Source organism: Phodopus roborovskii, unplaced genomic scaffold (genome assembly GCF_943737965.1).
Source record: "Phodopus roborovskii unplaced genomic scaffold, PHOROB, whole genome shotgun sequence".
NCBI classification, from domain to species: Eukaryota; Metazoa; Chordata; class Mammalia; order Rodentia; family Cricetidae; genus Phodopus; species Phodopus roborovskii.
Window position 1 is genome coordinate 59,041,735 of NW_026126480.1, and position 24,160 is coordinate 59,065,894.

At 40.9% G+C, this 24,160-nt stretch overlaps 1 protein-coding gene across 1 annotated transcript; it reads right to left on the reverse strand.

The window, feature by feature from the left end:
• Positions 1-22,116: 22,116 nt before the first annotated feature.
• Positions 22,117-23,073, reverse strand: LOC127227760 (olfactory receptor 10V1). The gene has a single exon (XM_051192103.1). The coding sequence runs from the start codon at positions 23,071-23,073 to the stop codon at positions 22,117-22,119; it is 957 nt and encodes a 318-aa protein (XP_051048060.1).
• Between the last annotated feature and the right edge of the window lie 1,087 nt (positions 23,074-24,160).

Genomic DNA, 24,160 nt, shown 5'->3' on the forward strand with positions numbered 1-24,160 from the left:
CCTTCTCCCAAAAATCTAAGCTGACTATACAGTAACCCTCCACTGTCCTCTACAGTCCTAGTGACCTCTGCTTTTCATTCTGTTTCTGTGAATTTGCCTATTCTAGGTACCTCAATACACATGAAATTATTCAATTTATTAAATATAATCTTTCAAGGGCTATCAAAATTCATTTTTTAAAATTTTAACTGAAGTGTCTTTTATGGCCAATTAACACTGCTTGCAGAAGCTGTAGACATTGAAATGACAATCACAGCACCAGAAGAAGGATCCCTCCCTATGAAGTGTTGGTTAGAAAGACTTCAGAGGCTCTCAAAACAATACAGGTCTTGGCTGCCTACCAGAAAGAGATAGAGGTAAGACCCTATGACTGAAGATACAGCACATACTTTGGTTGTAAGAAACAGACAAATCAAGCGTGAACTTCACAGGAATCTTCATCACTACTAACTAGAGTTTATAGTTCAGAAAGTCAAAAACGTGTAGTTGGGACTCTTTAGGTGTGTGTGGTGGGGGTATAATTTACTACTGATGTTTCTCTAAATGGGAATATAGAAAGTTATATTGTTAAAAAATGTATACTTCTATTTATAGAAATTGTCAGCCTTGCTCAAAAAAAATTTCCTTTGCAGAGGGCAACAGCTAATACAGAGACTCATAACTAGTCTCAGTGCTGATAACAGATGACTGTGGAGTGCTTATGCCTAAATAAAACATCTCTGTGACTTTAAAGATCCAAGGAACACTGAAGAAAAGATTTTAAGAGCCAAGAGATAGGGAGGTGAGCTATGAAATGATGTCTTCTGAATGTAACATATCTGTTGCACCACAAACTTACAGCAGCTATGGCTACCTACACAAGATAAAGCCATTTAACATCCCATCAGAAATGGGAAGGAGATTGTGGGGTGCTTTCCTCCAGTAAGAGCTATAGGCAGGTTGCCAGAGGAGCTGGAGTCATTTTTATCCAGTGGTATAGCCACCAGAAATTTGCCTACACTCCAGTAAATAGTCACTACCCATATTCATAAAAGAAACTCTAATTAAACTCATTGCACACAGGGAGAGACAGAGAGAAGTTAGAAAGGAGACCACCATAAGTGAAAGAGACATAAGAGATATAATAGGAATGAATGTGATCATAACACATTGTATATGCATGAACTTGTCCCACATTTTTAAATACATTACTTTCATAACATTCTATTGTATGTACATATTACATGATTATTTTTATCCTCATCAATTCATCAACAATGCACAATTTCTCCCGTTTTTGGAAATTGAGAATAGTGTTGGAATATTCAGCATACCAAGAACTTTTCAAGTCAAGTCAGCACAGTAATCTTAAACGCGAGCATACCAAATCACAAACCCTTCCACTTTTGTGATCCTTTTCATAGTAGCCAAGAGTGTCTCCAGAGTTAAATTGCATAGGTGATAGTGTTAGAATGCACTAACCAACAATGGGACCTTAAGCAATCTATGGAAGCTTTCTGCTTTAATTTCTTCATCTATGAAAAGAACAGTGAGACTCTATACTTAGAAACATTAGGAGGATTAATCTGCCCAGGCCCTAGGAAGCTATCTATGAACATTAGCAATAATCATTGAAACTGTTGTTCTTCTGGAGGCTGGAGAAATGGTTAAGTTGTCAAGAGCACTGACTGTTCTTCCAGAAAACCTGGATTCAAAACCACATTTGGTGGGCAGTAACATGGTAGCTAATAACTGTTTGTCCCAGGGGCTCCAACACCCACTTCTGGCTCTGTGGGCACTGTACAAATGTGGTACACAGACATACATTCATAGGAAACATATACATAAAAACAAAAATAAATAAAACCTAAAAACAAAATGTTTTCTTCTGTCTCTGGTTTTCTTGTCTCTTCAAGACCTCCTTGATGCCTCCAGCTTCCCACAAAAGTCTCCTTTGAGTTCCTCCTGGTCCCATCCAATCAAGATGTCAAGCATAGCTCTTCTTTGTCTTCTGCCAATACACAAGCTAATACAATACCTAAGTTCCTTGACTTTCTCTAATCTTGTTACCTTCTGTGACATCCAACAACATCCCCAATACAGATTAGACATGACAAGATCACAGCATCCTATGGCTGGGGACACCAGAGACTGAGTGGTATTATCAACTCCAACAATACCATCTTCTGGGTCAACTCCTGTTTTGTTCCTCTCCAAGACTAATTCAGAATTCCATGGTGTCTTTAAATGTTCCATTCCACTTCCTTCACTAATATCTTGGTTTCTTTTTTATTGCTGTGATAACACACCATGACCAAGGAAATGTATAGAAAAAAATTTTTATTGGGGACTAGCTTACACTTTCAAAGTGTGAATCCACAATCATCATAAAAGGGAGCATGGCAGCAGCCAGGCAGGCATGGTGCTGGAACAGTAGGTGAGAGCTTCCATGAAACAGAGAGAGTGGAGAGGAGAGAGGGAGAGGTGGAGGAGTGGGGAGAGAGAGTTAATTGGAAATGGTATGGGTTTTTGAAACCTCAAGCACACCCCCCAGTGATACACCTCCTTCAACAAAGCCACACCTCCTAATTCTTCCCAAACAGATCAACCAACTGAAGTATTCGAACATATGAGCCTATGGGGGCTATTCTCATTCAAGCCACCGTAACTGATGATCCAGTCTCCAATGTCCTAAAAAGCTACCAGCAGGACACTTAATATCATTCTCCACAGATTTAGACATAGCATTCTCTGCTGACCTTGAGGACATCACACATTATCATATTACTTGGTACATGGACTCTTTATCTACTGACAGACTAATTTTTCAGACCTTCCTGTTTCCTCTGGAAATTTCCTATCCCAAAGTTTTTATCAATCTAATATCTACACCACTGTTTCCCATTATACAGCAAGTTTATCTCCCATGGAATAAAGCAGTCACAGCAGTGTTACCCTTCAAGATGTCATGCTGGGTTTGCAATCCCACTGCTTAGGAGGTGAAGGTGAGAGAAAGAGGAGTTAAAGGTCATTCTTAGCCACATAGTATGGTCTGAGGACAGCCTGGGATATATCAAATTATGAAAGAAAAAGAAGGGAAGAAGGAGGAGAAAAGGAGGTGTAGTGAACAAAACTCTCTGTCTCTTTCCCACAATAGCCATTATCTGTTCTTTATTACAAGCAGGCAAGCAACCTGGTTATATTTAATCCTTCTACTGCTTGAGACCATCTTAATGAAGGTTGTCAAGGACCTTCCAATTCCTAAATCGAACAGATAGCTTTGTGTCTGTCTATGTTGCAATCAAACCCATCCCTTTCCTAGAAATTCCTGGCCTCTGGTCTCAGTGGTACCATTGTATCCTCCCATGTCTCCAGACACTCCATTTTCAATACTTGGAAAGCCTATTCAGAATCCTGCTCAAGACTCACTCAGGCAAAGTTTTACTGACTTTTCAACTAATTACTCCCTGATGGGAGATGTCATTGTGTATATGTTTATCATACTGGTTAATGAATAAAGCACTGTTGGCCAATAGGAAAGGAAGATAGGAGGGACTAGGAGACAAGGCGGAAAGAGGAAGGAGTAAGGAGGAGTCAAGATGGAGAGTCTGGAGAGAAGTGAACCGCCATTCCTCCGCTCTCGGTAAGACCACGTGGAAATACATAGAAATGAGTTAATAATTAAGACAGAGCTAGCCGATAAGAAACAAGTAACTGGCCAACAGCATAATATCAAATACAGAGTCTCTGTGCGTTATTTGGAACAAGACCGACGGCTGGAGGAAAAACCTTACTCCTTACAGCTCCCCAGATCTACCTTCCATCCTCCCATGTCCTGTGGAAGGCTAGTCTCTAATGACTACATCAGATGGATCCATCACCCTCTGGCTTCTAGTTGGGTTTGACCAAAGATAGGTGCTAACTGGAGAATAAAGAACTATGTAATAAAAGGCAGAGTGTTAATCTCCCACAGACTATCATCTCTCCCTAATCCTGTGGTTCAGTGGCCACAACTCTGAGTGAGTGTCATATCCTCCATAGTACATGGTGTGGCTGAGCTCCAATGGTTCTGTTCCCTTACCTTATTACTTCTTCCCCAAGGATAGAGACAGCTTCCCATAATGTTGGCCCTCAGTGTTCCACCATCCCTTATGGGTTCCTTGAATTCTGTTCTTGCATTTGTAAATAATCCCAATACTAGACACTTGTCCATAGTATACTATATAAGGCAGGTCATAATAAATAATAAATTGATGCTTAAAAAGACATCTATTGTTTTAATTTATCTTAAAGTTTCAATATTGAATATGCATTCCTTGTTCAGCTTACGATTAATAGAAACAAACTTCACTGAAAATTTCCATGGTGTCTACAATAACAAATTAGACCAATACAAATACACACAAATATAAACACATGCAAGCAAGAGATGGAAGAGAGAATCTCAGGCATTGAAGATACCATAGAGGAAATAGATTCCTTGACCAAAGAAAATGTTAAATCCAAAAAATATCTAACACAAAATATCCATAAAATCTGGGAGACCATGGAAAGACCAAACCTAAGAAGAATAGGGATAAGAGGAGAATAATCCCAGCCCAAAGGCACAGAGAATGTATTCAACAAAATCGTAAAAGAAAACTTTCCCAACCTATAGGAAGACATCCTTATAAAGGCACATGAAACTTACAGAACACCAAATAGGCTGGACCAAAAAAAAAAAAGAAAAAAGTCCCCTTACCACATAATAATCCAAATGTTAACTTACAAATAAAGAATTTTAAGAGCTGCAAAGGAAAAAAGTCAAGTAACATATAAAGGCAGACCTATTAAAATTATACCCAACTTCTCCATGGAAACTCTTAAAGCCAGAAGATCATAGACAGATGTTTTATAGACACTAAGGGACAATGAATGCCAGCCTTCTACTATAGCCAGAAAAAAAAAATTCAATCAAAATCAACTGAGAAAGCAAGATATTTCTTGACAAAACCAGATTTAAACATAAATCTATCCATAAATACAGCATTACAGAAAGTACTAGAAGGAAAACTGAAACCCAAGAAATTCAGTTACATACATGAAAGCACAAGCAAAAGATAATCTCATACCAGAAAAACTCAAAGAAGAAAAACACACACACTATCATCATCACCACCAAAACCAAAAAATAAAAGGAATTAACAATCACGAGTCAATAACATCTCTTAATATCAATAGACTCGATTCATCAATAAAAAGAGACTGGCTAACAATAGATACAAAAACAGGATTCATCCTTCTGCTGCATACAAAAAACACACCTCAACCTCAAAAACAGACATTTCCCTGGAGTAAAGGGTTGGGAACAGATTTTTCCAATCAAATGGTCCTTAGAAGCAAGGTGGTGTAGCATAACAATCCTAATATCTAACAAAATAGACTTCAAACTAAAATTAATCAAAAGAGATGGAGAAGGAAATTTCATATTCACCACAGCGACGATCCATTAAGATGAAATATCAATTCTGAACATCTATACCCCAAATACAAGGGCACCAAATTTGTAAAAGAAACATTACTAAAGCTTAAATCACACATTAATAGTGGGAGACTTCAACACCCCACACTCACCAATGGACAGGTCTACCCCAGCAGAAACTTGACCGAGAAACAAGGGAACTAACAGATGTTATGGCTCAAATGGACTTCACACAAACACAAAGGAATATATCTTCTCCTCAGCACCTCATGGAACCTTCTCTTAAACTGACCACATATTCAGTCATTATGCAAATCTCAACAGATAAAAAAATAATTGGAATAACTCCGTGTATCTTATCAGACCACCATGGGCAAAAGTAAAAGTTCAACAACTACATAAACTACGGAAATCCTACAAACTCATGCAAACTGAACAACTCGCAAATGAACCACCTCTGGGTCAAGGAAAATAAAGAAATTAAGGACTTCTTAGAATTTAATGAAAATTAATCCACAACATACCCAAAAATATAGGACACAATGAAAACAATGCTAAGAAGAAAGTTCATAGCACTAAGCATTGATGACTTTGCTTGACACTCAGTGATTCTTAGAGCATAAACCAGTGCCTGGCACTCTAAAGTCATGGGATGACCATTACATAAAAGATTTACTAAGAGAGATTTGTAGGGTGGGTCTGGGAAGATGGCTCAATGCATAAAGGGGCTTGCTTTGCAAGCTTGAGAGCTTGTTGGCAAGACAGTCTACCCAAAACAGCAAGCTTTCAGTTAGGTGAGAGATCCTATCTAGAGGCAATAAACCAGGCAGTAATTGAGGAAAATTCACAATGTGCTGCTCTGGCCTCAGGACTCCCTTTCTGCCTCAGAAAGTCAGCAGTTCCACAGTACAGTTTTACAGTTCTATGTGCACTGAATCAACACTCCACACTAAAGAAGGCAGGACTGGTGAGGTGACTATGTAGCCACCAGGAATGGAACCTAGATTTGGTAGGAGACAACTGGAACCCCCAAGTTATCCTCTTTCTCCACATCTCCATACTCATGACACAGCACACACACGTGCGCACGCACACACACACACACACACACACACACACACACACACACACACACACACCAGTGTAATAAAAACAACTAACCCAGAACTTACCAGGAGTGCTGAGAAATGTGAACTTCAGGACATTGATGGCTTCTGAACTCACCGCCGCTGTGTGTGTGGCTACACAGAGCAGCTATGGCTACCTACACAAGATCAGTCCAACCAAGATTCTAGCACATATCTGGAAGGTCAACCTCTCTCTCTCTCTCTCTCTCTCTCTCTCTCTCTCTCTCTCTCTCTCTCTGTGTGTGTGTGTGTGTGTGTGTGTGTGTGTGTGTGTGTGTGTGTGTGTGTGTTTCAAGACAGGGTTTCTCTATGTGGCCCTGCCTGTCCTGGAATTAACTGTAGGCCAGGCTGGCCTCGAACTCACAGAGGTCCTCCTGCCTCTGCCTCCTGAGTACTGGAATTAAAGGTGTGCACCCCCGTCACCACCCAGCCACAACCTATCTCTTACTGAAAAAGTACTGACAATTGATAGCTTTCTGGATGAGTTCTGTGTTTTTATTTGTTTTTGTATTATTTCTCATGCTATGGTGGATATCCCAACACCCATGCATGTATGAGCTGCACTAAATGGATTCACTGGATTACATTTTAAAAGAAAACATGAAGTTTAGGGGGTCCACGTCAAACACAACTTGGTGGGTAGCCATGGCCATATTATATTGTGTTCATGTCTGAAATTCTCAAAAATAAAGAAAAACTAATATTTAAAAGGACCCCATGAAGTTTAACTCACCATTCCAGACTTTTGAAATCCTGGGAAAACTTCCAATTTCTGACTCAATATACAGCCAAGTTCTCCCCACTGGCATCTGCAACTGCAAGGAACTTGTGGCCCCAAAGCTAAGTCTGTTCACTGAATCGCAGCTCCAGGAAGCTGCATCCCTCACTCAGGCTCCTCTGTTCAACATGTCTCAAGTAATTTCGAAAATCAGAAGAGCAAAGAAGAAAAGGATCAAGTGCAGACTAAGACCAGGATTCAAACCCTCGGTGAGTTTCTTGTCTGTAAATAAACACCATTTACTAAGAGCATGAGTACCAGGGTTCCCATTAACACACCACACACCCTTTTGTTCCTTTTCCTTTCTCATATTTTTTGTTCTTAGCTATTTTTTGCTTTGTATTGTGTTTAAATTTTTTGTTTGTTTGCTTGGGGGGTATTTTGTTTTAGCTTTTGGTTTTTTTGAGTCAGGGTCTTATTGGGTAATAAGCCCTGGCTGGCTGAAATTGCATATGTAGGCCATGCTGGCCTCAACCTCATGGAGGACTTATTTGCCTTAGGCCCCAAGTGGTGGTATTACAAACATGAGCCATCACATACTGGTTTGTTTTGAGACATGTATTGACTACATAGCCAATGGTGGTCTTGAACCCATAATTCTCACACCTTGCCTCTCAAGTGCTGGTATTTCAGGTATGCACCACACTCCTGGAGTTGCACACACATTTCTTTGAGTGGATGCATATGTCATCTAACTTGACCATGAATGCCATGTTTTCCTTTTTTGTGGTAGCTACTAGGAAACCCAAACTAAGCTTGATACTCAATTATTGAACAGTCTTGGCTCCAAATTAAAATTAAATTGATATTTCTATTTCCATTTTTACTTTTATCCTATGCATTTTATTTTGAGTTTGAGGTCTGATTGTGAGTTATTTTATTTTTAAGAGCATCCAAAATATAATAAACATAGAAACAGAAACTTACTCTTGCCTGTTGTGGCTTTATCCAAGGTATTGATGAATAACTGAGGAAGCTCTCCACTCTCCACTCTTTCTTTCATTCCTCTTCTGATAACTTTGCCAAACAATGAAAGTGAAATACTGTGAGCTTCTGCTATAGGTAATGGCACTCTCCATCTGAGTTCCCAGCTACCTTTGTGACTGCAAAATTCTCTACCACATGAAGGCCGGGTTGATAGGGTCTGGGTGTCTTCTCACATCACTTTAGAGATGTATCAGCCTCTAATGTGTCACTTTACAGTACCAGTGCAGCCTCCAAAAGCCACCACCCAAAAGTCTCTCCTTTCCCAGAAATTCAACTTTGACTACATAATGTAGACGCTGTGTGGATTGCAGTATACTTTCTGGTTGTGCAACAAAGCATTCATTACTTAAGGGAGGGTATATTTCTGACTACCACCAGGCATCCTTCAGAACTGATCACATTTCTAGGGAAATGGATCTCTCCTCTGGTCCTGTGCAGGGGGATGTTTGCTGTAAAGACTGGCTTGTGGTGGCCATTATTTATACCAAAAAAAGAAAAAAAAAAAAGGTGACTCCTCATTAGCTATAAGAGGTTAAACTACACTTCAACTTATCTGTGATTTAACACTAGAAAACCCCTCTCAGGAGATTCCAAGGTCAGGAACATTCATTGGCCCAGCCTCAGAGTCTAGAATACACAGCATCTTACACTGGTATCCTCTGCCTCCTTCCTTTCTTCTTCCTGGAGGACCTGGTACCACATCCTCAACCCAAGGCTGACTGAAAACCAAGCTGTGGTCTTCCTAATGGCTTGGCAACCACAGAGCTGAACCTCTGAGACTTCCCCCTTCCTCTGAGGACATCACACATTTCCATATGCCAGCTCTTCCCCGATGTCCCTTCACCAGGGAAGGACACAGGACTTGGGGATTTGTGGAGTTGGAACTCTGGGTTGTTTCTCTGTTCTCACTCTTCATCTCATGTCTGGAGAATTCCCTGCCCACTTTGACTCTACCAAGCCCCAGGAGGCTGACTTGGCTTTCCACTGGACCAGCCCCAGTAGGTCTTTGAGCACAAATAGGAATTGTTTGGGGATATGATCTTGTAAACTGGTTTAATTGCTACTAGATTTTGGCTATGTTTTAATCATTAGCTCAATAACAGAAACAGAAGGCATAATTTAGTGGTACCTCACCAATTGCAGCCATACAATATACAGATATATTTCAACCCTTCTCTTCTATTTTTAGGTTTCCCCATTTTTCTTCTCTTAATGTTTCTCTGTGTGTGTGTTGTGTGTGTGTGTGTTGTTGTTCTATATGTGTGTCCTAATCCATTTTTTCCTATTCCATTATCATTTTACAAATTCTCTATTTAATATGCCTTTGATCATATAGACGCCAAGAATAGAGCCATCTTTTTTATAGTCTCAGAATGAAAGAGCTAATCAATCCTTGGAGTGAGCACTATCTTATAGGGAAATACTTTTTATTACAGGACTTTTTAGAGAGGGAGCTTGGTCTCAGGCAATATCTACAAGCCAAGATCAATACACCAATGGAAGGGGTAAACAATAGTGAAAAGCATAGAAGAAATTCATCTTGTGTGGCCCCACTGAGGAGTACTTGCTGATATTAAGTTTACATTTGGATTGGGCAAAAGCTGGGACAGGAAAACTGTGTTCAGAAGCAGTCTTTTCAAGGTATGGTCTAGTTGATCATTGTCTCTTTCTGGGTCTACAAGATATTTGGCTCTAAAAATTCCTTGTCACTTTTAAGCTTGAGACCAATTTAGTTTTTAACTATGTAAAGGTGTGTTACATTTGTTTATGCCACAGAATATTACTTTAAGTGTGTAAAGGAGTGTTACTTTTATTTATGCTGCATTTAATTATGTAAAGGTGTTGCATCTGTTTCACCTTGCCTGCCTAAGGTACCTGATTAGTCTAATAAAGAGCTGAATGACCAATAGCTAAGCAGAGAAAGGGTAGGTAGGGATGGAGGGCAGAAAGAACAAGTGGGAGGAGAAATCGAGTCTCAATGAGAAAGGAGAAGAGAGCAAGGAGAAAAAGAGGGACACACCCAGGGCCAGAAACCAGACAGCCACCAGACAGACAGATATAGAGATGGCAGAAAAGTAAGACATACAAAAAGAAAGTAAAAAAAGGTAAAAAGCACTGAGGCAAAAGGTAAAGAGAAACAGGTTAGTTTAAAGGGGCTATCCAGAAACCAGCCCAAGCTAGGCCAAGCATTCATAACTAAAAGTAAGTGTCATGTCATGATTTGGGAGCTGAATGGTGGCCCAAAAGAAAGCCTGCCACACACACACACACACACACACACACACACACACACACACACACACATACACACACCACACTTGGAGACCTTGATCAAAGCACATATTTCATCTAAGCTTTGATGTTCCAGTCACTACTCTGTGTTCTACTCCAAAGATCAGTTTCCTTTTTAAGAGCAAAGACCAAGACCAAAAGCACTGGGTTTCATTGGTTTCAAAGGATAAAACTGGTCTCAGTGGTAGAACAATTAAGTAGCATTCCCTTACCATAAAAGATAGGAGATGCCAGTTGTGATGATGCATGCCTTTCATCCCAGACTAGGAGGCAGAGGCCAGCCTGGTCTACAAAGTGAGTTCCAAGCATAGAGGAGTACACATTGAAACCCTGTCTCAAAAAACCCAAAAAAGAAAAAGAAAGGAGAAACCATAGCTCTCATACAATGAACACCAGTCACAAGTTGTATTTAACTCTTTAACTAACGAAGAAATAAATAAAAAATTAAATTTGTCCAGAAGGTATTCCAAGTGGCCAGTACATACATGAGCACCATGCTGGCATGAATAGGTTACCTAGTACAAAACTAGGGAGATGGCAAGTGAGATGTATTTCCTGCAGGCAGGGTGGGATAACCAGAAAGGTGCATTCAATAAGACTACATGATATGTGCCACAGAATACTCAATAATCTTGCTTTGTGGAGCAGTTTGTCGTTATTCCTGGTTTGTGGTTTTGGCCATTTTCTTAGCTTTTCATTTTTCCAGACACTTCTAACCACCTTTCATATTTAAACACTAACAACCGTATTAAAATTTTCCTTAATATAAGGGGGTGGCCCCAGTGGCCTGGACTGAACAGCTCAACCACCACCCAGGTCCACAGCCAAGCCTGGGGTTGGACCACCCCAGGATTCCCTCCCCGGGACCTGACAATAACATGGAGGAGCTCCATGACTCAGAGCTGCTACAGGATATAAGAGAGGAGTTTCAGTACAGACCCAGTGATGATGGAGTGCCAGAAACCAGAGGCCTCAAACCAGCCCAGTGAGCGACTCATTGCAGTGAAATCTGCAAGTAAAGGTGACAGACAACAGGGTATACTTACTGTATGACACACCGCGGTGCCCAGTGCCACCAGGGTGAATGAAGAGCAAGGCGGGGGGGGTTGTTGTTGTTTTGTTTTTGTTTTTGTTTGCTTGCTTGCTTGTTTCGATTTTTAAATTTTTGTTTGGGGAGGCTCTTAGGAGAAGGAGAAGGGAAAGACTGGTAGGTGAGCTGAATTGGAGTGCATGATATGAAATCCCCAAAGATTCAATAAAGAAATAATGTTAAATATAACAAAAGTCCTAGAGAAAGTAGGACTAGATGGAACATGCCTCAACATAATAAAAACTATACATGAGGGGGAAGAAAGTTTCTTAATATAGAACAAAAATTATCCTGCTTCTCACGTCCATCATTATTTCTTGTTCTTTGCCATAATCTAAAATGTTAATAGACTTGATATTTCCCTCACAGGATTTTTTTTCCATGGAGGACATGTTACTACTATCAGGCAATAGGACAGTGGTTGGACATGTAACTAGAAGTCCTGAATACAGACTTTATCACCAAGTCTTGTCATCTAATGTGGTGATTTCTTTTTCTGAAAATATCTTTTGTCTTCAAAGAGACTGAACTTTTGCCAGACCTTGCAACCAAGTTAATAACATGCCCTGGGGCCATTTAAAAACTATGTACTTAAATTGTTATCCTACTGTGTATTCAGTCTATTTATGTTTTAAAACCTGTCTTTAAAAAAAAATTCACCATGCTGGGCGATGGTGACACATGCCTTTAATCCAAGCACTTGGGAGGCAGAGGCAGGAGCATCTCTGTGAATTCGAAGCCAACCTAGTCTACAAAGTGACAGGAAAGCCAGAATTGTTACACAGAGAAACTCTGTCTCTACCTGAACTGGCCTTCCCCTGTAATCAGATTGATGAATACTATAATTGTTAACATAGAATCTTCATCCAGTAACTGATGGAAGCAGATGCAGAGATCCACAGCTAAGCACTGGGCTGAGCTCCCAGAATCCAGATGATGAGAGGAAGGAGCAATAATATGAGTAAAGGGGTCAAGACTATGAGGGGAAACCCAGGCTTGGGAAGTTTGTGGGGCCACTGGCAGTGGGACCAGGATCTGTCCCTAGTGTATGAACTGGCTTTATAGAGCCTATTCCCTATGGAGGGAGAGATACCTTGCTCAGAGATACCTAGACACAGGGGAGGGCTTTTGTCATGCTCAATGTGGTGAGGGGACAGACTTCATTGACTCCCCATGGGAGGCCTTACCCTCTCTGATAAGCAGATGGGGTGAGGGGAAGAAGGGGGAACTGGGATTAGTATATACAAAATAGATAATGAAAAAAGGAAAGTAAAAGAGAAACCTGGTCACTCAGGGCAAAGAAACCTTTCTTCTTCTTTTCTTCTTTTCCTCCCTTCTCCACCTCCTTCTCCTCTTCATCTCTTTCCCATACCATGCTTTTGATGCTGCTCAATAAACACAGAACAAAGCCCTTTGTCACAGACAGGCATCTAGTACAGACACACAACAGAGAGGCCACAAAGCGCAAACCACAGAAAGAGACATGGAGAACTCTAATTTGGGTTGTTCTTGATCTAAACTACTCCAACAGGAAGTCTCTTTCTTCATTCTTCGATGTAACACGGGACACAATCTGACATCACATACTTTTCTTTTTCTCCTATCAGATAAGAAGACTGATAACAACTAATAATTCTCAAACTTACCAAAGTCAAGGATATCACATATGGGGCCTGGGAAATGGCTCAGTAGTTAAGAACAGCCCTGCTTTGCAGAGGACCCCAGTCTGGTTCCTGGAGGCCACAGATGATATATGATAAAGACATGACTTTAATCCCAGCACTTGGGAGGCAGAGGCAGGTAGATCTCTGTGAGTTCAAGACCAGCCTGCTCTACAAAGCAAATCCCAGGACAGCCAGAGCTGTTACACAGAGAAACCCAACCTCAGGAGAAAAATAAGTCAAAGGCAATTAAGGAATGCCTGGAACCCCATTAAGTTTCTTTAGCCATCACAGGTGAATTATGTGTGAATTATTACACAGGTCTGAGACTGGGGGACGTCTCTAATGACTGGGATAGAGCAGTTTATTTCTGGCCTCAAGTTAGGGCTTGCTATCACATATCCCACATTTTTCATTGTTTTTTATCATGTGTCTCTTATAGCAAATCCTATAAAATATTTCCTAGATAGTAAATTTGATTGCCTACAACAAGATGCTTTCTTTTTTCTTTTGAGTAACAATCTGCCTCCACCTCCTGAGTGCTGGAATTAAAGGTGTGTACCACCAACCTGGTTTAACAAGATGTTTTAATATAGAAAACAAAATTATCTTTGGATAATATGTGGATATAATAGTAATAACAGTATGATCTGCCTTAACAGTTTTTCCTCTTGTTTTCTTTTTGTATAATATATCATTTTCCCCTTACCTTTAATCTCTCCAAAGTCTTTCGTTCCTCCAAGTCCTGCCATATTCTCTTCCTTGTTATTTCAAATTCATGGTATTTGTTCTTCCAGGACAGGCAGAAATTATAATTTTATCTGCTAGTCATGTACACAAAGCTGAAAAAATACAAATGACTACAGGGCAAAGGATCTGGGATGGAGCATCCTTGGCACAAGAGGAGGACTGACCAGAGACCAGTGGATCTTCTTGGCTTTTGATGTGTTGCTACTTTTATGCCCCCTCAAAGGTACTTCCCTCTCCCCATACTAAGTCTATATGCAACTGGTTCCCCAGGGAGCAAGGGCAGGATTAACTCAAGTGTTTGTGTCTCAGTTATTTATAAACTTGCAATTTTCATTTCACCTTTACAAGCAAACCAAGACAGAGTCCTGTGATGTGAGGGGTCTCCTCTCTCCTCCCTCTGTGCCTGCTTATGTCCTACTAGAAAGAAGGGCAGACTCTAACCTCATATTGATGGCCAGGACCTGGACTGGGACAGCTTGAGTCAGTGTCTAAAGGGTGTGGTGTGGAGTAGAAACAAATAAAGCAAGCCACACACTTGAAGAGGAAGAGCTTTTACATTCTCACCCCAGCCCAGGCCTACACACCTCAGGTAAACAGAGAGAGAGAGAGAGAGAGAGAGAGAGAGAGAGAGAGAGAGAGAGAGAGAGAGAGATTGAAGCACAAGCATGTATTATGTGGTGGGAGGTGTATGTAGCTTAATTGCTTGCCCCAACCTCAAGGTATGCTATAAGATTACAATCATGGTACCGGCAGAGGCCTGAGACTGGGATCCCACCTCAAACCTCAGTGAGGAAGGATCTGCTTCCAAGGTCACACATGGCTGTTGTCAAGTTTAGTTTCTCTGGTACTATTGAGGTAAAGATGAAGGTTTCTTACTGATCACAGCTGGAGATATCCCTGTTAGGATTCGTCATTATGCTGGCCTGCTCCCTGTCACCTGACAGAATGCACTCAGGCCAGCCCAGAGTCCTATGGCTGCTATGTTACTATCTGCACACAGGTGCAAAGGTCACTTTAAGAGAAAGACTCCCACAAAAAAAGAGGAACATGGTATATACTCACGCATATATAGATTTTATATAGAGAGCAAAGGATCACCAGCTATAATTCACACTGCCAGAAAAACTAGGATACAAGGAACCTAAGAGATTCATACACGGTCCCTCCCAGAAGGGGAAAGGAACAAGATCTCCTGAGCATACTTGTTGGGGTGGGGGGAAGCAGTGAGTGGAGAGGAAGTTAGGAGAAAAAGAAGGGGAGGAAAGGAGAACATGTGGGACCAGGAAGATTGAGTCGGGGGAAGAATAGACAAGAGCACGAGGAAAAAAAGATACCATAATAGAGGAAGCCATTATAGGTTTGAAGAGAAAAACTGACTCTAGAGAAATGTTCAGAGACCTACAAGGATGACCCCAACTAACAATCTGAGTAACAGTGGAAAAGCTACCTAATATGACCTTCTGTGATAATGAGATTGATAACTAACTTATATGCCATCATAGAGCCCTCATCTAGTAGCTGATAGAAACAGAAGCAGACACCAACAGCTAAACACTGAGCTGAACTGGAAACCAATTGCAGAGAGGGAGGGGTGATAAGAAAAGGGATCAAGACCAGGCTACAGGGACAGCTGACCTGAGCAGGGGGGAGCTTGTGGACCCCCAGACTGATAGCTGGGAAACCAGCATTATATGGACTCAGACCCCCTTAATGTGGGTCTCAGTTAGAAGGCCTGGGCAGTCTAAAGGACCTCTGACAGTGGAACCTGGATGTATCCCTGGTGCACAAAAGGACTTTGGGAGCACATTCCCCATGGAGGGATACTCCCTTAGCCTAGAGGCAGAAGGGAAGGCCTAGTCCCTACTCCAAATAATTTGACAGATTTTGATCCCTCCTGGAAGGCATCACTCTCCCTGTGGAGTGGGGGGGATGGGTTAGATGGGATGGGAGGGGGTCAGGAGGGAGAAAGGGAAGGAGGGAGGGAGGGAAGAAGGGAGGGTGAGGGAACTGGGATCAATATGTAAAACAAGAAAAAATTATATTTATATATATATATATATATATATATATGTAGAGAGAGAAAGAGAGAGAGAGAGAAAGAGAGGAAGACTCCACTCATCTTCCCCCTTCCTCTGAAGGGGCAGACAGGACTTTTCCTATCTCCTTCTCCTCCTTCTCCTCCTCCTCCTGCTTCTTCTTATTCTTAGTCTCTCTCTCTCTCTCTCTCTCTCTCTCTCTCTCTCTCTCTCTCTCTCTCTCCTCTCTTCTCCTCTCCCCCAACTCCTTTCCCTTCCCTTTCCCCAGTAAAACTTCTCACTTAAGCTCTGTCTGCCTGGCATGCTTGTCCCATGGAATCCACCAAGGTCCCCTTTGTGCCCTATTATAACTGTCCCTCTGTTCCTTGCCATGCTGCCCTCTCCATAAGAAAGCTTTCAACATAGCAGCTGACTTATAGAACAACAAGATGGGGACAGGGATGGAAAGAGAAATAATGAGAAAGAAGAAAGGAGAGAGAAAGAGAGAGGGGGGAGAGCACTCAAAGGAAGAAAAACATGCAGCAAGGACAATGTGGTTTGTTTGGTTTTTTTTTTTTTTTAACAATCTCGGATGTGACAGTTGGTCATGTTTGCTGTGTTCTATTTTTAGAACTGAATAATAGGTCTTGACACACACTCAAGGCAAGGGAACTGTACATGGGCATAAAGACCAGAACCAACTCAGTGGCTACAAAGCACATAACTCAAAACTCAAATTAATGAAGGGTTTGCAAATTCACCTTCTTACAGCTCTCCTCTCCTCCATATGCAACATAGACAGCAACCCTTCTTGGTTTAAGAGGAGCTATTTTAAGGAAAATTATTTTGTCTTCCAAGATTGCTGTATGTTCTAATGTGGTTGATACCCTATATATCCCCATTCCAGTTATATAATTACCTAGTCATTGTCTGCCTCCAACAGCTTCAGTAGACCCTGTGAAGGCATCAGCCTTATCTCATGATCCCAGACCTGAACCAAACATGAAAAATACAAAGTACAAAAACACAAAGAAAATGTTCACACAATTTATTAAATGTGTCTTCTCAAAATATGGTAATTATGTCTTTCTTCTTATTAAAACTCAATGACTCTTGTTACAAAGAAGACAGTGTCCACACTCTTAGAAAGGCAGTTAAGGTCCTGCCTAGCTGGACCTACCCAGCCTTGTACTCTATCATCCCAATGTATACAGCTCCACCATCAACAAAACAATTATATCATCTCTGAACCTAACTCATCCATTTATGTCTTTAGTCCACTGCCTCATATGTCCCTCTCTGTGTCGTGTCTGTCAATTCCTGCTTGTCCTTCAGCAGGGATGTTTTCTGTAGTACATCCCAGTGTTTTCCTTCCTGGTCCACCAACTTCTTTGGGTCACTTACTCTGTTAATCTTACACCCAACTGCATACATATCTGTCTCCCTGACAAGATCATGAATTGCTTCAGATTATCAACTGGGTGTTGTTCATCCTCCATGCCTATTATAAAGTAGCTCTGTCTTACTAAAGTATGAAGACAATCCCTCCTAGATCCATGCTGTTAAATTAAATGCAATTACAAGTCCGTCTGTCTTCAGTGGTTAACTTTATATAACTGTACTATGTACTATATTTAAAAGAGTGTGTTTTCTTACAAAGTTATTATGTTGTTAAGGGTTTTCTTTCCTTATCCAGTATTTATATAATGTGACTTTTGCCTATAACTTTTAGGGTAAATTCTTTATATCACAGTGTGTTTGGAATTTTCATGCAAATATTCAATCCTTGTATTGTAAAACATAAAGGGCCTGGTAAAGAAAAAAACAACACAAAGGAACTCTCTTACCAAGAAGCCAGCTATCATTTCAGACCTGTAGAAAACAAGGCTATTTCTTGAAATATATTTGAATACATTCTGAGGAGAAGCACGGTGAGACTCCTTGGACTTGCAGTTGCTTGGATCACTTAGTAATTAATAAAGCAAGCTGTGATGTGTGGCTATTTCCCCAGTTGGGTGTTTGAATACCAATGTTCAACCTTTATTTTGTTTCAATAATTTTGCACTTGATATCTCTCAATACAACAGATAGGGAAATCTCAATAAATATTACCCCAAATTTTATTATCTATTAAATCAAACACAGAGAATTAAGGTTCTCTTTTCAAGTTAATGAGAGTTCATGTTTGGATACCCTACTGAGGAACCAAACTAATCTCATCTCTAGTATTAGCTGTTTTATGATCTTGGCTTAATTTAATCACTGGATGCATCCATCTCCTTATCTTTCCACAGAAGTGAAAACACATCTCTCATGGGTTTTGTTGAAGATAAGTGAGTTGTAACTAAATGAGTTATATGGAAATTACCAATCCCTTTACACAAGCCCTTGAGAAGCTAACTATTAACCCAAGATAACTGCACTGCTTTCTAAGGAACATCTGGAATTGAGAAATGGCTGAACATTGCAATCTCCTATGAAAGAATAGCATCCAATGTCAATATCAACTATTGATGCATTTTTCAGAGGAAATTCAATAGGACTAAACGCATCCAACATGACTCAAAGGGCAAAAAATGTTGGAAAGGATGATGAGATGTATCTTTCACACATCGCCATCACTGCATCTTTGTCTGCCTAAGTTCTGGTGCCCTTGCAGTCACAAGCTGGCAGGACTTTGAGCACCATACCCTTGACAATGGATGGAGCATGCAGTAGTTATTCCACCTAATCACACAATATCCAACTAACGTCTCACAGACAGCACAAAACGCATTCTAGCAAGTGTCTCTGAGGGACCCAAAAATCCCTTTTGGATTATTATCTTTTCAAAATTGAAGATAAATCTTCAGTTTAACACAAGATGAATTTTAATGTAACTCTTTAAAACAATACAATAAGAAATTTAGTGGGGAGGATTTCTGTGCCTTTACAATTCTGTAGGTTGTTGTTGTTTGTTTCTTTACTCTTGGGGGACCACCATCCAGCTCGCAAATAAATACACAGAGACTTATTCTTACTTATTCTTACTTAGTTTCTAGCCAGCTCTTCTAACTTAAATTATTCTGTTTATCTTTAACTACACATGCCTCTGGGCTTTTTCCTTTCTTTATTCTATACATTTTTCTTTCCTTCTCACTTCATGGCTGGCTATGTGGCTGGGTAGCTGGGCACTAGCATCCTTCTCTCCTCCTTCTTTTGACCTCCCTCTTCTCCTTATATTTATTCCCTCCACATACTAGTCCTGCCTCTTTCTCTCTCCTGCCTAGATACTGGCCATTTATCTCTTTATTAGACCAAGCAGGTATTTTAGGCAAAGTAACACAGCTTTATAGAGTTAAAAAATGCAACATAAAAGAATGCAACTCTTTGCATCATTAAACAAAATATTCCACAGCGTAAACGAATGTAATACATCCTACACTAATGTTCCACAACACAGTTCCCTCCTTCAGAAATAACCTTCCTGTTCAAACACCAAATCTCCACCCACCCTATTCATTTTTACTCACCATGGTCATTGCCTCATAAAACTGTAATGTGTCAGCCTTTGGTATAATTACTGTTTGAGTTGTCAGATCTCATTGGACTTTTCCTCAAGGAATAAACTATTTCCCACTGGCTCTTTTCTGCTTCCTTTCTACTTAAAACAAATGGATACATAGTGGTTATGAGCACAATAAGTAGTTGCTTACTGCTGGGGTTTTTATACATAGTAAGTCTATCACTAAATAACTAGAGAATAGAGAAACTAATGTGTACCCCATCCCTTATAAAAATGGTAAGCCATCTATGGTGATAGCATTACCTTGACAGAAATGATCATCAGGAAAATGGTTATCATCCCACTGTTGTGTAAGAGTCACATCCCATCCCATCCCCTCCCTGTCCACTCCTCCTCTGTTCCAGGTTTGAAACATTCCATCTTACAGGGATATCCTTAAGCAGAAAGGTAAACAACTAAAAATGACTTCAGGAAGTCCCTGAAATTGACCAGATTCACTAGGCCCTTCCTGAGTAAGTAATAAAACTACAGAGAGTCACTCTCAAACAAGTTAAGCTACAAAGAAGACTCATTTCTGCTCCTATAATTAACCTTTCACTCATATTCCTGTAAGTAACCTCAATTAAACTCATTGGTTCATCCAGATGGACTTTGGTGGTATCCATATTTCCATCTGTTATGGGTTCCATATCTGGGGTGAATAGATGTGTGTGTTGTGTCTCCTTGGGTAAAATTTTTGTCACACAACACCTAAGATAATAATGATCCCTTTACCTCAAAGTGTCTATTTTGTGTCTATCTTTATGGATTAGATTTGAATCAGCATTTCCTCTCTCCAACTCTAGTGAAGCTCAAGTGACCAAAAAGGTTTTCCATGTTGTGTAGATATAGCTAGCGATAAACAGGGGAGGAGGAAGAAAAAGAGGAGGAGACAGGGTTTGGAAGGAGAGATAGGGAAAGAAAGAGAGGGGGAAGCTAACTTAAAAAACAGAATTCCCAATATTAGATACAATTTGAGATGAATATACATATGTATTCTCCAAATGACTTAAAAAGTGAATACAGTAGAAATGTAATCCCATGGCTTCCTGCAGAATCTTTCCCATGAAAAGAAATTAGGGAGAAATATTAATAACTCTTAAAATTCAAATTTTACACAGTAGGAATCATTACAGAGACTGGAATGTTCTCAGTTTGGGTCTTGTCTTGCTGTGGCTTCAACCCTTTCCAGAAATACAATGTTTGAAATTGCTGACCATCTGAGAACTGTACCTAGAGAAAAATCCAGAGTAAGACACAAACATAACATGGGGTGCCTGGGAAAGTAATAATAACACTGCCATATCTCTATTTCCAAGGCTCGGGGAACACCCTAGAATAAGGGGCAGAAAGATCATAAAAATGACAGGATGGGGAGGAGTGCTGTGAAACACTTGTTTACTGGATATGACATGACTATTGCTCTCATAAACTCAAAAGGCTGTGGTTATCTGCACAAGAGCAAACCTGCCAAGTGTCCAGCAGGTACAGGGAGGTCTCAGGAGGCCCCAAGCCTCCAATCCTACCTAAGAAGTTATTGTCAGCTCTTGGCTGCTAGGACAGGTGTTTTTCTTAGGTGGTGTAGCCCCTGGTAAGTTTCCCATGCTTCAGTAAATAACTGCAGACAACATAAAGTAAAATTGATAGTGTATGCATGGATTTATACACACACACACACACACACACACACACACACACACATGCACGAACACACAGTGAAAGTAGGACAGGAATTTATTGGAGAAAACGGGTTCAGGGACGGTGTAGGAATAAAAGAGAGTAATGTGAGTGAATATGATCAAAATAGACACTATAGGCATTCATAAAATTATTAAAGAATAAATTATTTTTAAATACGTTTAGAGTCTGGAAAGGATGGCTTAGTGGTTAAGAGCATTAGCTGCTCTTCCAGAAGATCAAAATTCAACTCTCAGCACCTACATGGTGGCTCACGACTGTCTATAACACCAGTTCTAGGGCCTCCAGGCCACCAAGCACACAAGTTGTACACATATTGTTATGCAAACAGAACACCCATACACATTAAGTAAATAAATACTTAAAATGGTAAGTAGCACATTGGCAAGTCTCTTTAGAAAGGCCCACATCTCTCTTTCAGGTGTGCCTTTATCTTTCCCTGATTGCCCTTCTTTCTATATTTAATAAATTCCAAAGCTACTTCAAAAAGAGAGAGAAAGAGACCAACTGTTTTCTCTTAATGTATTTCTTAATTCTCATGACTAATTCAGAATTTAAATACTGTAAATATTTCCTTCTCGTTTTCCAAAATGGCTAACCAGAGGCTGAGGAAAGAAAACTAGCCTTTAAAACAAAACTAACAGTATAAAACATGAAATTAACAGCAGCAAACGAACAACATATCAGCCCCATTTCCTCATACTGCGTATGTTCAACTCGGGATTTGTAAACATTTAGAATGTTTCTTGTGTTTGAACCAAAAGCAATTTCATTATCACTCTCTTCAAAGCATCCTTGAGTTCTCTGTTCCTCATGCTATAGATCAAGGGGTTCAACACAGGGGTGATGAATGTGTAAACCACAGAAACTACCTGGCCCCGCTCAGGAGAGTAACTGGAGCTGGGACACAAGTAGATGAGGCTTCCACACCCATACTGCAGGAGAACCACAGTCAGGTGGGAGGAACAGGTAGAGAAGGCTTTGTGCCTCCCCTCAGCTGAACGGATCTTCAGGATAGCATCCACAATGAAGACATAGGACAGAGTGATGAGGAGGAAAGGGATGGTGAGGACGATGACACTGACCACAAACAGAGTGGCCTCGTGGACACGGGTGTCTGCACAGGCCAGCCTCATGACAGGGAGGACATCACAGTAGAACAGGCTGATTTCCTTACTGCTACAGAAAGGCAGACGGAAGATGAGCACAGTCAACTGCAGGGCCAAGATGAAACCCAGCAACAGTGACCCTAGGGCCAGCTGGACACACAAGTGCCAGCTCATGATGAGGCTGTAGCGCAGAGGGTGACAGATGGCCACAAACCGGTCATAGGCCATGACCGCCAGCAGAATACAGTCAGCACTGCCCAGGAAGATGAAGAAGAACATCTGGGCACCACAGCCTGCCAGAGAGACCACAGTTCTCTCTGTGGACAGGACGCTGGCCAGAGTCAGGGGAGCTATGGTAGAGGAATAGAAAATCTCCAGGCTAGCCAGATTCGCCAGGAAGAAGTACATAGGGGTGTGGAGACACCGATTGATCCAGATGGTGAGGACGATGGACATGTTTCCTCCGATGCTGACCAGGTACATCATGAGAAAGACCACAAAGATCAGCGTCTGCACCTCGGGTAGTTTGGAGAAGGGACGGAAGTGGAAGAGGACCATCCCAGTCTGATTTCCTTCTTCCATGTACTTAGTACATGCAGTACTTAGTACTGGCACAGGTGACGCACCTGAGGAAACACAGAATGTACCTGGAGGATACTTGTCGTTATTCCCATAGGCTCTGAACATAGCTTTTTCTGCTGACCCTTAAGGCCATCACATTTTCTCATATGCCTAGGTTTTACTCGCTCTTTCCTTCTGCACAGATAATGCCCTCAGTCCCCCTAGCTTTGTCTGGGATCCTGTTTCATAAGGTATTTGCTCAGCCTCCAATATCTAGAGCTGTTTTCCATTCTAGAGAAACCTTACTTTCTGTAATATAAACCAATTGTATCAATGTTACGTCATCTTTCAAAGCCTCTTGCTATACATGGAGGTCTATGCCTGTTATCCCAGCATTTAGGAAGCAGATCGGGAATTTAAGCTCATCTTCAGCTGAAGAGTGAGCTTAAGGCCAGCCTGAGCTAAATGCAACTCTGTTTCAAAACAATGAACAACAAAATCTCCCTGTCCTCTTTCCATAGCAACTTTTTTTTTTTTTTTTTTTTTTTGGTTTGGTTTGGTTTGTTTTTTTTTTTTTTTTTTTTTTTTCAGTTTTTGGAGATACGGTTTCTCTGTGAGATCACAACTGACATGGAACTCACTCTGTGGACCAGGTTAGCTTCAAACTCACAGAGATCCTCCTGCCTCTGCCTCGAAAGTTCTGGGATTAAATGCCTGCATCACCACCACCCAGGCCATTTCCTATTATTTATCTCAAGTAGTCTATTGTATTGAATGTCACTGTTCCTTGAAACCATCTTGCTGGAGGTCACAGGGACCTCCCAATTCCTAACCCAAACAGATAATTTTGACATCTATGTGCATCCAAGCCTGCTGCAAATTCCTCTCTTCGGGGTGCAGCGACCCTGGCCCATCCTCCCCCGCCTCTGACATGGCTAGGCTTTTTTGGCTACTCACCAGCTGGCCTCAGAGTCATGCTCTACCTTCCCATAGCCTGTTGAAGTCTCTAAGTATGGGTCTCTCACACTCTGGCTTCTTGTTGTATTAAATTAAAGAGAGGGATAAGCTGAAGAATGAAGAAGCTCACAAAGAGAGACAGAACATCCAC

What these genes read in the sequence shown, in the direction of transcription:
- LOC127227760 (XM_051192103.1), bottom strand. Translation starts at nt 23,073, where the DNA reads ATGGAAGAAGGAAATCAGACTGGGATGGTCCTCTTCCACTTCCGTCCC.